This window comes from Gadus morhua, chromosome 12 (assembly GCF_902167405.1).
Source record: "Gadus morhua chromosome 12, gadMor3.0, whole genome shotgun sequence".
Taxonomy (NCBI): domain Eukaryota; kingdom Metazoa; phylum Chordata; class Actinopteri; order Gadiformes; family Gadidae; genus Gadus; species Gadus morhua.
The window spans coordinates 4358849-4372025 of NC_044059.1; the positions used below are offsets into that span (position 1 = coordinate 4358849).

The window sequence follows — 13177 nt, forward strand, 5'->3', positions numbered from 1 at the left end:
TAGAAAGTACATGAGAAAGTTAACCAATAGCATCAAGGTGATGCTCCACAAAGAATTTGAAAGTTAGCCAAATAGCATCAAGGCGTTGTTCTATAAAGTACTAGAGAAAGTTAGTCAATAGCATCGAGGTCGCTGATCTACAAAGTACTTGAGAGATTTAACCAATAGCATCAAGGCATTGCTCTACAAAGTACTTTAGAAAGTTAACCAATAGCATCAAGGCGCTGCTCTACAAAGTACTTTAGAAAGTAAACCAATAGCATCAAGGAGCTGCTCTACAAAGTACTTTAGAAAGTTAACCAATAGCATCAAGGCGCTGCTCTACAAAGTACTTTAGAAAGTAAACCAATAGCATCAAGGTGTTGCTCTACAAATTACTTTAGAAAGTTAAACAATAGCATCACAGCGATGCTGTATGAGGTGCAAAGGCCGCCTGCTGACGACGGCCTTTAAGCCTTGCTCCCCGAGTTCCTGATTCTACTACTTCTTCGCGAGGACCTCCTTGCTGCGCTCACCTGGACATGTCTGAGAAGTCGGCCTCCTCCTCCTCACAGCGCTCGTCCAGCTCCTTCAGGGCCAGGGTCACGTCCTCCTCACACACTGAGCCGCAGGGGCTGTCGGGCAGCGACGGGAGCGGCGTCAGGGCCATGGGCAGCGGCAGCGCCCGGTGGGGCTCGTCCTCACACAGGTACCCCCCCGGCGGAGTGTCATGGGCCGGCGTGGGAGGGGGGGCCGGGTCCAGCTCGTCCTGGGGGTCCTGCGAGTCCGGGAGGTCACAGAGATCCAGGGGGTCAGAGGGCAGCGGGGGGGCACTGCAAAACCCCGTGTCTTCGCTCACGCTGCTACTGAGCTCGTCCGCGGCGGTCATGCTGACGGCGTCCTGAAACCAGAGCCAGACAGGAGCAAGAGGTGTCAAAAAGCCTCTTGTATAAAAAGTTTTGGCTCATTCTGTTTGCCCCCCACCACTATTGCCCCCCGCCGGGAAAATGTCAAACGACAGTGATGTCTCAAAATGAACCAGCTGGAACTGCAGCGACCACTCACTAGAGGCTTCAAATGGAAAGACTTGCATAGTGCAGGTTTAGATCAACACAAAATCCCATTCAAACCAAACACTAGGCTCATTGTACTCGCATGTATACACCAGACACAAAGGATCTTATTAGCGTCAGATTGGCAGAACCTGTATACCGAAAGATCGACCCGTTCCATTAACAAAGACACTTTCTCAGAGTGGCTCGTTGAAGAAAATGTATCCCATGCGAGAACCATAGGAACTATAGAACAAATAGAGGGCTAATAACCGTCCATCACTGGGGTGCCGATAGGGATGTGACCCGACCCCTCGTAAACCACCCACCACATCAGCCATGACAGGCCCTTAGCATACGGAAGACCACCGGGAGAATGGGACGGCGCTAGTTGTGCACTTTTCCGCCTCTACGGCCGATAAGCCACTGATTTATGGCACACGCGTGAGAAATGAATTCCTCCCCTAAGTAAACCCACGCATTTTGCACTGCGTCAGCAAAAAAGAAAACATGGCTGTGTGGTAATTGGGTTTCCCTGCAACGGCTAAAGAGGTTGACGTAAGAATTGTGTAAAAATCGATGACTAAAGCAACCCAGAGGGCAGGGGGAGCGGGGGATGCTGAATTACATCAGACCACGGTAACCCGGCGGTTACGGTGAATGACGCAGGTTGTGGAGAACAGATTAAACCCCATCACGGAAAGTGTCCGGGAGGATGAAATGTCAAGGGGGAGCGGCGGGTATTTAATGGAACCGCACAGCGAGGCCCCGACCGAACAAATTCATGTCCCCTCGTTTTCATTTTTGTTTTAACTGAAGAGAGACCAATGCAAAGAGGGTTTTATGGCAGTGTGCCATCCGTCCCGGAAAGCTTTCAGGAGCGTTGCCGGTCTGATAGTGGGGGGAGGACCAGGCGTGGGGGTGCGGGAGGTGGGGCGGGGTGACTAAGACTATTGATGCTTTTATCTGATGCTCATTAAACTAAGAGCTGGGGGCCAGTGATGGAGGAGATGTCCTCCAGATGACATTGAGGCTGCTTGCCAGATCTTGGCCCGCTCCACGCAGCTAGCCGTCTGCGAGGAGCCAAGCCATTGTTTTCCCCAATGAGACCATGCCTGGGCTAACGCAGAGGGATGGCTACCACGTGGTCCCCATCAGCTATGAGTCAGGAGATGCATGATGTTACCCAGGTGAGGTCAGTGAATTGGCGCCTCAGGCGTGACCCGAGGTCGCTTCGCTGACAAACGCACATCAAGGAGAGCACACGAGTCACCGGTGTTAGTGGGAAGCAAGAGAGCGGTTAGCAGGTGACGCTTAAGTGGTTAGCTGATCAAAGGAGTGGCCTTAGCCCCTTAATGGCCTCACAAATCATGCCAACAACATCAACGCCTTTCCTTTAATCAGGTGGTGTGCTCCAGTCTAGTCCTGATTACACTTTGAAGAAGAACCGACTGGAGATTAATGCAGTGGTACTCACATGACGGTGGGTTGAAGGTGACGGCATCGTAGGGGAGGGGTTAGATGTTTGGAGCTCTCGGCTCGGAGGTGGGAATTATTAGTGAGCAGTAACAGCTGACCTGAGGTGAGCGCTTGTTTTTTTTTGTTTTTTTGCACTATGATCTCTCCCCGAATCAAAACAAGCGCACCCCACAAAGAAAACCCATAAGAAATACAGAGCTGGAGGATGAAGCCCCACGCCGACCCAAAACCCAAAGCAGAGCAGCCACACATATACGCACCCTACCCTCCCCCCTCCCCACACACACACACACACACACACACACACACACACACACACACACACACACACACACACACACACACACACACACACACACACACACACACACACACACACACACACACACACACACACACACGGCAACACAAGCCTGCTGTATTGCTCGCCCCATCACACACACAGACACACTTCCAGACAGACAGTTGGACACACCTAAACACCAGCGTCATGCATCCCATCAGAAACCCACCATTGCAGACAGAAAGACAGAAAGAGCAAGGAGGACAGACAGGCGGAGGAGAGAACACAGGCAAGAAACCCCTATAACCCCACAGCCCGAGCAGAGAGCATGCCGCCAGAGACTAGAAAGCGCCCGAGCACCACAGCGTATTACTGATCCCGATTGTCCGCACCTCAGGCAGCTGGCTGCTGGCGCTGTCTGAATGGGCCCTCTCCAGCACGGGACGGTCCAGGGCGGGGCTGTCCAGCCGAGGAAGGGACGGGTGGGAGGGGAGGGAGGGCAAGGGGCAGCCTACGTCCTCTGGGAGCACGCTGCTGCATGACTCCTGGGACTGCAGGAGGGAGTCCACGTGGTTGGAGGTGGCGTCGTCCGTGGCCGAGTCGCTGTTCAGCTGTTCAGGAAATGACACCAGATAAGCATCGTCTGGTCAGCGCTCGCCCCGAGAGGGAGACGGACAGACGACACAAAATACTCCCCCGTATTTTTTTTAATTAAACCCACTTCATATATAAAATGTATTCAACTGCTACACGGCCCTGCTTGCGTTTTGTCAGAGGTCTGAAGAGCAGGCTACTAAACTGTCAAGCACCAGGCTCCTTTTCTCTGGTCACTTTCATTATGCATGCATCTAACGATTCATCCATGTATATATATATGTGTATATATGTCAAAAGATAATAAGTTAAGATAACATAGATTAGATAATTTTTGTCTAAAATTCAGCAAGGCAAAAACATTAAGTGAAATTGTGCCATGGTCAAGATGGTAGTAGTTAATCAATTTCTAAAGGCTCTTCCAATGCTCTAATGTCACACAAGGCATGCTGATAAAGGGGGGTGGATAAGAGGAGTTTAAGGGAGTTAGGCTCATTCTCAAGATGCACAACAGAGCAGGAAGTAAGTAGAGAAATATATTGGAAAATAAGGGCGTCAAGAGGACTGAAGCAGCACTACATCCAGAAAGAAAACAGATTCCTACAAACAGTGCAAAGCAGGGTGTGGTTAAGAGAGAAGCAGCCAAATAACTTAGAACCTAAAATTAACGAAAGGCAGAGAACCATGCTGTAAATTTGTCACTTTGTCTTAAATTGACAATAAATTGCATATGTCGCATATCTAAAGCTGAAGGTCTCTTTCAATTATTAGTGAAGATACATATTCTTTACAGCCCCTGCCTATGGGCGGGGCTATGATGATCGTCAACCTCTTTAAACAATCCCGTACGTCGACTCGAATTTCGAGGCGGAGTTCCTTTGGCCAATTAAGTGTCCAAGTAGAACAGCTTGCAGTCAGTTCGACTTGGTTTTAGGAAGGATCTGAATGATCTCAGCATACCATACTATAAAACCAAGTTAGTAGGTCAGTACTATTCCATACAGGACTTAACTGGTTCTATACTGTACACTGTCCTAGGCTGTAGCCTGTACTTACCTAATGGTAGAGTGTGCACATCAACAGTAATGTTGCACTGGGGACTAAGGGGACGGAGGGGGCGTGTCTCTCACCAGCCAGGAAGCAAGCAGATAGCCTCTGACCCATTGAGGCTCAGCTCAGCGCAAGTCCCCACACACACACAGCCATAACCCGACACCCACGCACACACACCATGCCAGCCTTCTGAGAGAGGAGCGTGGCGGGGGTCAATGGGCAGGGGGGCGGCATAGATAGGGCAGGGTGGGGATGGGCTGAATTTGTGTAGATGGAGAGGACTTACGAGGTTGGCGCGAGTGAGAATCTGGCTAGCACTCAGTACCTCCTCCTCTGACGACTCGTCTGTGTCCTCCTGGTTGGTGAGGTTGAGGCTGGGCGTGCTGCCCGTGTACTGGCACTCCTGCAGCGACGGCGTGTCGCCCTTGTCCATGCTGTCCAGCGAGCGGCGCCGCACGCCCCAGTTAAAGTTGTCCATGCTCTCCCCCTGCAGGGCGCCGCAGGGAACAGCAGGTTAGAGGGGCGCCACGCACGACAGGGACCACAAGGGGAGTCGGCAATAACACAAGTATATACATATACACGCACGAATGGAGAGGGACAAAAACACACGTTACAAACAAATAACCATATATGTGAATAAATACAGTGCTGATAAAGTCAGATAAAAACTTTTCATACTCTCAGTCATATTTTTTATTCATATTCTAATAATCTCTTTATTGATCATCTGTACTTCGGCTGTACTTCTGCTGTGACAAGCAGATTAAACCTGTCTTGCATTACTAAAGTACATCTTATCTTACTTCAGGGCTCTAACCGGATATCCTGATGGCACTGAAAGCAAACTTCTGGAATCAACGACTCATCATGATAACCAAAGGAGTTGGAGGACGATTCAAAGGAGCAGTGGTTTCTACTGAAGGAGCTGTACGTCACGAAACAGTCACAAGACAGGGAGGTTAACAGGCCAACCCCAGGGGGCACTACTCAGACTTACCTGCAACTCCTTGTAGCAAAAGAAGAAGAAAGGTGAGAGAGGCGAGTTAGAAGACTATGGCTTGTTAGAGACAGAGAGACAAACAGGACACAGAACAAAACGTTTGTTTTCCTCTACTAACTTTGTGAGTCGTTTGAGTCCTAAACACAGAAGACGAGAGATCGGATGGAACACTGTAACGTAAAAATATGGCCAGAAAAGAAAACAATACAAAAACAGAACGCTATAAGAGCACTTTGTTAAAAAGGTAACTGAAATAAGTCGCAGTTCAAAACTTTTTACTTCCTGTCAATAGAACACTTGTATAAGGTATTCTTACTGAAATGTATTATTTCAAAACACATTACCAAGCTTGAACTCTGCATTGATAACACACTGAATAGTGTGACTTAAGTGTATTAAAGTGCATCAAAGTATAGCCGAGATTCAACAAACAGTGTATTTCAGAGTATCTGAGTGCATCAGAGTACAGGAGTGCATTTAAGTGTATCGAAGAGTACGTGAGTATATGAGAGTATATCTAATGGTATACCCGTGTGTCTACGTGTATCCAAGAGTATCTGGTCAGTATAATGTCTCGCCCCTATAGATTATTAACCCCTGCACTGAGCATCAAGCCAGTATCTTGGCAAGCTTTGTCCTCCATGTTTGTAGTTCTCCTGAACGCTCACCTCTGTGTCCTCTAGCTCAACGTCAAGGAAGTCAAAGTCCTTGAAGACGCCAAACTGCTGTTCGCTGCCGGCGTCCTCTCCCTGGCCCTCCTCCTCCTGCACCACCTCCTCCACCGTGGGGATCAGGCTGCTCTGCTGCTCCCCACAGTCCAGGTCCTCGCTGGAGGAGAACACCACCTGGGCCCACGCACCGGGGCAGACACGATCAAACACAGAGTTGCACAAGACTAACGTTACAAACAGCAGGCAATCGCATGCGTGTGTAGATAAGGTCTGTGGTGGTCTGTGGAGGTGTGGACTGAGGCTCTGGGCTCAGATTAGGAGAGGAGTCTTACAGAGGGATTTTTGGGGATTCCTGACTCGGGACCGCACAGCGACAACACATTCATCAGCTTCTCCCGAGTCCTCCTCTGAAATTATAACGTTGACAGGAAATTACACACTAGAACGTTAAAGAACAACAGAAATAGATCACAGTAAGACACCATTCTGCACATCCTGACCCATTGGCTGAAAGTCAGGTATCTTGATTGTTACCGAACACACCTCTTCCAAGGTGTGTGCAAATGATTACCATAACGTGTCTCTATAGTAACCTGCAAACCAGATTTGATGCTATATTTACCTGCCCGCAGGAGTGACGCTATATTTACCTGCCATCCATGTGTGTCGCTACTATTACCTCAACGCACGGTGTGTCACTATGTTAACCAGTCCTACATGTACAGGCTGTCTCTATGGTTACCTGGTCCTCAGGTGTATCATTAGGGTAACCTGCTTGGCAAGAGTAAAGCAATTTACCCACTCCTTAGGAGTGTCACTGTTTCCCTGATCGTCAGGCTCGACACCATGGTCACCCCATCGCCAAGTGGGTCACCATGGCTACCTGGTAGTTGATCGTCAAGGATTGTAACTCCAGTATCACCGTGGTTACCTGAGAGAGCTGGGGCCTCTTCCAGCTGACGGGAACCAGGCCGTTGGAGTTAGACCCTGACGAGGTAGACGAGGTGCTTCTTGTCACCGCGATCACCTGCTGCTTCCCAATGCGGCCCGCAGGCGTGCGTTGGTCCCCATACTTATGTCCTATGATGGGCGTCTGGAGTGACCAATGAAAACACACGTCAAGATCCCTTTCTACTGTTCAATAGTATGGTTCATCACAATCACATCAACATCCCATTCTGTTGTACAATAGTATGTTTCATCACAATCACATCAACATCCCATTCTCTTGTACAATAGTATGTTTCATTCCAATCACACGTCAACATTGCATTCTGCTGTACGCTATTATTTTATACCAAAACCCACACATCAACAGCTCATTAACAACCACTCTCCTTTACGCCATCTTTGTTCCAGCATTAAGTAAAACAGAAAACATTACTCCAAACATAGGTAATATTGATGTTATGTGAACAAATAGCTCATGACACTTTTCACAAATGCTAATGAAAAAAGAGAAAGATGAACTCTACTGTACCCTTCTATAGGAGTATTCCGTGTCCAAGAGGGAAAGAACACAAACACTTAAAGCTGTATCTTGATATAAAAAACACCAGATATCTACCACCCTCACCGCAATTAACGTGCACGACCTAACCCGAGCAGAGGAGAAGTCTCAGCAGCAGCCCTGAAAACTAGTGTGTATTAAAAAACAACAGAAGGCTAAGCAGTCCAGAGAGCGGGCTCTGACCTCGGAGATGTCGAAGTGGAAGTCCAGCGTCTTCCCCGGCAGCTCCTTGGAGGTGTGGTTGAAGATGCGCGTGAAGGCCACCTCGGGGGAGCCCGACGACTCGCCGCTGTAGGAACGCTGCATCTCGTCTGGGACCACCAGGCTGGCGGAGCGAGAAACCACCAGCTTCAGGATGTTCTGGGCCTCCTTCCAGTATGGACTCTGGAGGCGGGGATGGACACGCAGACGTAAACCGGCACACACAAGCGTGAATACAAACGCATAGATACAGATACAGATGCACATGCATCAACAGACACGCATGAATTAAGATGCATAGACACAGAAACACACACACAAAAACGTGTAGGAGTTTTACAAATATGCGAGTAGGAGAGATCACGCGTTTTCTGCATGAATTGAAGGCCAGTCCTTATTTCATTGAACTACTGCTACGTCGTAGCGACCTACATTCCTCTATAGAGGCTGCTCACAGTACACACTTGTGTGCATGCATGCACACAAAAGCAGGTTTGATAGAGAGTGTGTTGGTGGAGAGCTAGCCTGGGGCTGGGGCCAGTGAGTGGGCTGGTAAAAGGCTTCTACAGAGCGGGGAAATGTGTCTTCAGTCAAGACAAGCCAATTCCTCCATTACGCTTCACTAGTGGGGTAACTGTTGTAGGGTCCTTCTGGGCATGGCCATTTGGCAAAGTGTCCTTTACCTACGTTTGCCTCACTAAACAATTAATCAGGTAGACAGCAGACATTTGGTTTCAAAGACAGAACCTTTTGGCTGGGTTTGGCTTGGTTATAGTTTGTATATTAACTGTACATTTTTCTGTTTTTGTTCTTATGCATAGATTCAGAATGTCATGTATTTACAAATGAATACACTGTAGCTACAGCTTATTGAAGTTCTTAATTATGGTTGATCAAACTGGCTTCATCAAAACAGACGGATCCTCTGGTCCCCCAGATGAGGAACTATGTCTGTCTGTCTTTCTCTAACTCTTTACAACAGAGTAAAGTTCTGCTCTTCTCCGTCAGAACACTGGGAGGGCTCACCTGGACATATTTCCCGATGATCTTCATGATGTCCAGGTTGAACTGTTTGACGGGTGCTGCTGATAGGTCGATGTGACTCAGCAGGCTGTAAATGATCTGGAGCAACGACTGTTGCATGCTGGGAAGTCCTTTCTCCAGCAGCTGATGTGAGAGAGATGAAAAAAAAAGAAGACAAATTCATTCCAGTTTGATCTTTCAGTAGCACAAGGAGTTTCAAGTGTGACGTTAAGATACAGGTTTAGAAGTACACAGACATTATGATACACTTGGAAAGGTGAGACATTAACGTACCGGTGGAGCTATATACACAAGGTACAGGTGCTAAGGTGTACAGGTGCGATGCTAAGCTACAGATGTGACCTCAGGTGCAGACAGGTGTGTACTAATCGGCGGCCCGCTCACCTCGGCCAGGTAGGTGACCAGGTTGAAGGTGATGTCGGCGAAGGAGTCGTGCACGTAGCGACACACCACGTTGATCCAGTTGGTGGAGTCTCGTGAGTAGCTGCGCGTGCTATACAGGCTCATCATGTGGGCCAGGTTAGCCAGCGTGGGGGACTTCTCCTCGGCACACACCTTGGCGATGCGCTCTGCTGTCTCCTTGCAGAAGGGCGTGGGGCTGTCAAAGTGCTGGATGAGGTGAGGCAGCAGGCACAGGATGTTGAGGGGGAAGCCTTGAAGAAACAAAGAGGAACCGCCAGGTACGGAGGAGGAGGTTAACTTAAACGGATTGGATTTATGTACTTTGAATCCGAGTTGTGCTAGATGTGATTCTGTTGCCGTTTGTGAGAATCAAAAAAAAACGAGACTATTAGAAAGAGCTTTACAACTGAATAAGAGACAGCCCATATCACTAATAATTCACCTAGCGTTGCATCTCATTATCCACATTGTTTACGACATACACTTTGCATCAGCGTTCCTCATTACTGTTGTTTACCTGCCAGCTGCGTGGGGTCGACCAGCTTGTGTCGGGACACGCTGATGAGCTTGCTGAGCAGGTGGATGCTGAGCTCCTGGGTGGAGGCCGAGGTGAAGCCCTTGAGGAAGAGCTGCAGCAGGCCGGGGTAGCTGTACCACTTGAGCTTGGCCAGGACCTGCTCCAGGCGCTCGCGGCTGTCGGCCCGGTCCAGGGGCAGCTGGCCCAGCAGCTTGTTGAGCAGCCGCAGGGCCAGCAGGTACTCAAACTCATAGTCCGACTCCAGCAGCGACGTGGCGATCCAGAACACCGTGGCCATCAGGTTGGAGGGGTCCACGGGGGGCGGGGCCTCTGCCCCGTTGCGTCCTCCCGGGCCCCCCCCTCCGCCCCCGCCGCCCTCCCGTAGTGACGAGAGGCTCCGCGTGCGGGCCAGGTTGCCGTGGCTACCGCCGAGGCGGTCGGCGACGTCCAGGGTGTTGCTGCGCCGGCGGTCGCCCTTTCGTTCGCACATCTGGCTGGCGCGGAGGGAGTTGCTGCGTGCGTGCGCATGCACGTGGTGGTGGAACAGGCCGCCGCTGTTGAGGTTCAGCTGTCCCGTGCTCTTCCGGTTGGCCGCAAACTTGGCGCCCAACAGTGGGTCATGGCCCGCGGTCCTGGGAGAGAAACCACCGTCATGAAATTATATAAAATGTCTCGAGTCGATTGGGTTAAACATTAACCATTTAGCAGACACTTTTATCCACATCGACTACAGGTCATAAAGGAGCAGGTAGGGGTGAGGCCATCTTGCTCAAGCATGCCTACGGGTAGTCTGCTAAAAATATACCCAGAACCTTTATCTTAGATTTAAAAACCCTCAGGCTATCCTGCACTGAGGTCAATGGTCTCCTAGCTGTTGATTTAAAACATGATGAGGAGGATGGGACCTACTGTGCCAAGGCTGTGAGGAGGTCATAGTTCTTCACCGTGTCTGCAAGCGTGTCGATGCCCGATTCCAGCGTTAGCAGCAGCTCGATAACAAAGCCCTGAGGAGTGAGCAGAGAAGTGGTTGGCGGAGTGGCAGTAAACAGTGGTAAACCTGGCTGGGGCTAGCCTAGCAGGGGATAGCATTGCAGGGGTTAGGCCAACTGACAGACTGCGGTCAACAAGCTTGCATCTCTTAAGAAGAGTACAGTTTCAAAATAGAAACAGCAAAATCTAGTTTCCCCCATTTGGACTTCCTGTACGTCGATTCGACCCAGTACGGTGGGTATAATGTAGAGGAAGCACTGGCAGGTCCTCACCTGGGCCTCCTCCCCCGGGTCACCCACGGTCTCCACCAGGCGTGACAGGACGTCGGACAGCGTGGCCGGGGTCAGCGGCTGCTTGAGGGCCCTGAAGATCTGGAAGGACCTGCCGGCGTAGTGGCGGGAGGTGCAGGACAGAGCCGTCTGCAGGGCCACCTCGCTCAGCAGAGACTCCAGCTGGAACCCTGGAGGGGCATGGACACAGCGGGGGGTTGTACAGTGGACCACCATACAACTGAGTAAGTTCAAACTGTATCAGCCAGCCAGTCGGCTTGTGGGGGTTGGTTACGTTTGGCTTGTAGGAGTTACATACATGTTGTGGGAGGGGGCTTTGAGGGAGGAGATAGATATTGTTCTGCTAAGAGCTCTACATTTGGTTTGGGAACAGTAACATGGGGCTATGGAAGGTTATATAGGGTTTTGAGGGAAGACAAATAGGGTAAGGGGAGGAGTCACGCAGGGCTGTGGGAGGAGTCACGCAGGGCTGTGGGAGGAGTTACGTATGGCTGCGGTAAGAGATACGATAAGGTAAGAGATAGATATGGTCTGTCGGGGGGGTGTCATAGTTCCAACCTGCGTTGGACTGCTTGAACACTGCCACCACGTGTCGGAGGAACACACTGAGCTGCTCAGCGCTCTTGATCTGGGGGTTCTTGGGAGCGACGTCCTCGTGGTTCCAGAGAGGACCACGCTTCCTGGAGAACCAACACAAACAAACATCAGTGACTGACGGCGGGACAGGGACAACAAACATAGTGTCATCACGCCACAACTTGTACAACATGATTGTCATTACTTGACGTTGTAACTCCAAACCCATGTATGTTATCACCACACACAGAACCACCAAACCAAAGTCCAAACCCAGCACACACTATTAGCCAAATCCATGCATTTTGATATACCTAATCCATTCAGACTTGACTGGGAGCATGGAACCAAGTACATAGACAAAAAGCATGTGAGCATCCAACCCGATACAATAAGGTGGTTATGTCAAAGTCAAAGTCTAATTTATTTGTATAGCACAGTATCAGCCACAGTGGTTATTAATAGTGCTTTAAAATATAATTATAATAGAATAAAAAAAATATATATCTATATAAATAAACAAATAATACAAATAATTATATATAATTATTCAAGTAACAACAGAATGTCTTAGTTATGGTTATATATACACAAATAGATTAAAGCTGTAGTTCGTTAGAGATATGTTAGTGTATGAAACCATGGTCATAAATTTGAATTCAGTTATTCAGTAATATTAGAGCATGACAACAGAATAAACAGCGTGAGGTAGTCCCATATAGTAACCTAGTCTACAGGTTAAAGGTGCAGTGGAAAGGCCTTCTCCTCACCTGGAGCTGATGAACTCAATCAGGGCTTTAACCTTCTGGTCCTGCAGGGTGGAGAGGTCCACCTGCTGGAGCATGGTGGGGGGCAGCGGGGAGAAGGCTCCCGCCCCCACCCCTGTGCCCAGGCTGATGCTGGAGGAGGTAGAGGAAGAGCTCAGGCCCGAGTCCGTCATGGGAGAGGGCTGGTGCTCTGGCATCAGCTCCTGGATTCCTGCAGGTTAAACGGTTGTGTGATCACCCACAAGGTTAATAACTGTGATCACATAACATACAAAGTGTGGTTTATCGGTTTACAATTCTGTATCCATCGACTTGGTTTATGGCTGGTTGTCATGGAGTTGAATTACGTTTAATTCTCCCCCATAAGTAAATCAACAGGAACTAAGACTTGCTCAATGAGACTTAACCTGGACAGGTCCGCATGAAGCCACACACACACACACACACCTGTCCAAGGCAAGGTTCACTTCAACTCATTCCTGTGTCCACACACCATCGTCCTTGTTGTGTATTTTCCAGCAACCAACCTGTGAGGTTGAACTCGGGTGCGATGGGCTTCACCGTCAGGACCCGGGGCTCGTTGGCCTCCCGGTTGCGTAGCAACACGGCTGCCAGTGACTGGACGCTGCTGTTGGTTCCCTGGACCACCAGCAGGTGGAGCAGCAGGCGCTTGCAGTGCTCGTACACCTCAGGGTGTTGATGATCACAGCCTGCAGGACGGTCCCCAGTCAGGGAAAAAAACGTCAGAATCCCAACAGAGATGCAC

General features: G+C 49.6%; 1 protein-coding gene across 14 annotated transcripts in view; it reads right to left on the minus strand.

Moving 5' to 3' along the window:
• Nucleotides 1–13177, minus strand: part of fryl (furry homolog, like) — a 72336-nt gene that overhangs the window by 10688 nt on the left and 48471 nt on the right. For 12 of the 14 annotated variants that reach the window (XM_030372359.1, XM_030372360.1, XM_030372362.1 and 9 more), the window contains 15 exons: nt 12939–13121; nt 12415–12622; nt 11627–11748; nt 11051–11238; nt 10698–10792; nt 9789–10420; nt 9254–9522; nt 8852–8992; nt 7808–8008; nt 7046–7207; nt 6447–6521; nt 6112–6288; nt 4727–4927; nt 3186–3404; nt 516–880 (listed from right to left, as the gene is read on the minus strand). In XM_030372359.1, coding sequence (XP_030228219.1) covers nt 516–880; nt 3186–3404; nt 4727–4927; nt 6112–6288; nt 6447–6521; nt 7046–7207; nt 7808–8008; nt 8852–8992; nt 9254–9522; nt 9789–10420; nt 10698–10792; nt 11051–11238; nt 11627–11748; nt 12415–12622; nt 12939–13121 — 3238 coding nt within the window. Of the gene's footprint in view, nt 1–515; nt 881–3185; nt 3405–4726; nt 4928–4961; nt 5450–6111; nt 6289–6446; nt 6522–7045; nt 7208–7807; nt 8009–8851; nt 8993–9253; nt 9523–9788; nt 10421–10697; nt 10793–11050; nt 11239–11626; nt 11749–12414; nt 12623–12938; nt 13122–13177 lie in introns of those variants that run through there. The other 2 variants (XM_030372355.1, XM_030372361.1) reach the window with 2 other exon arrangements.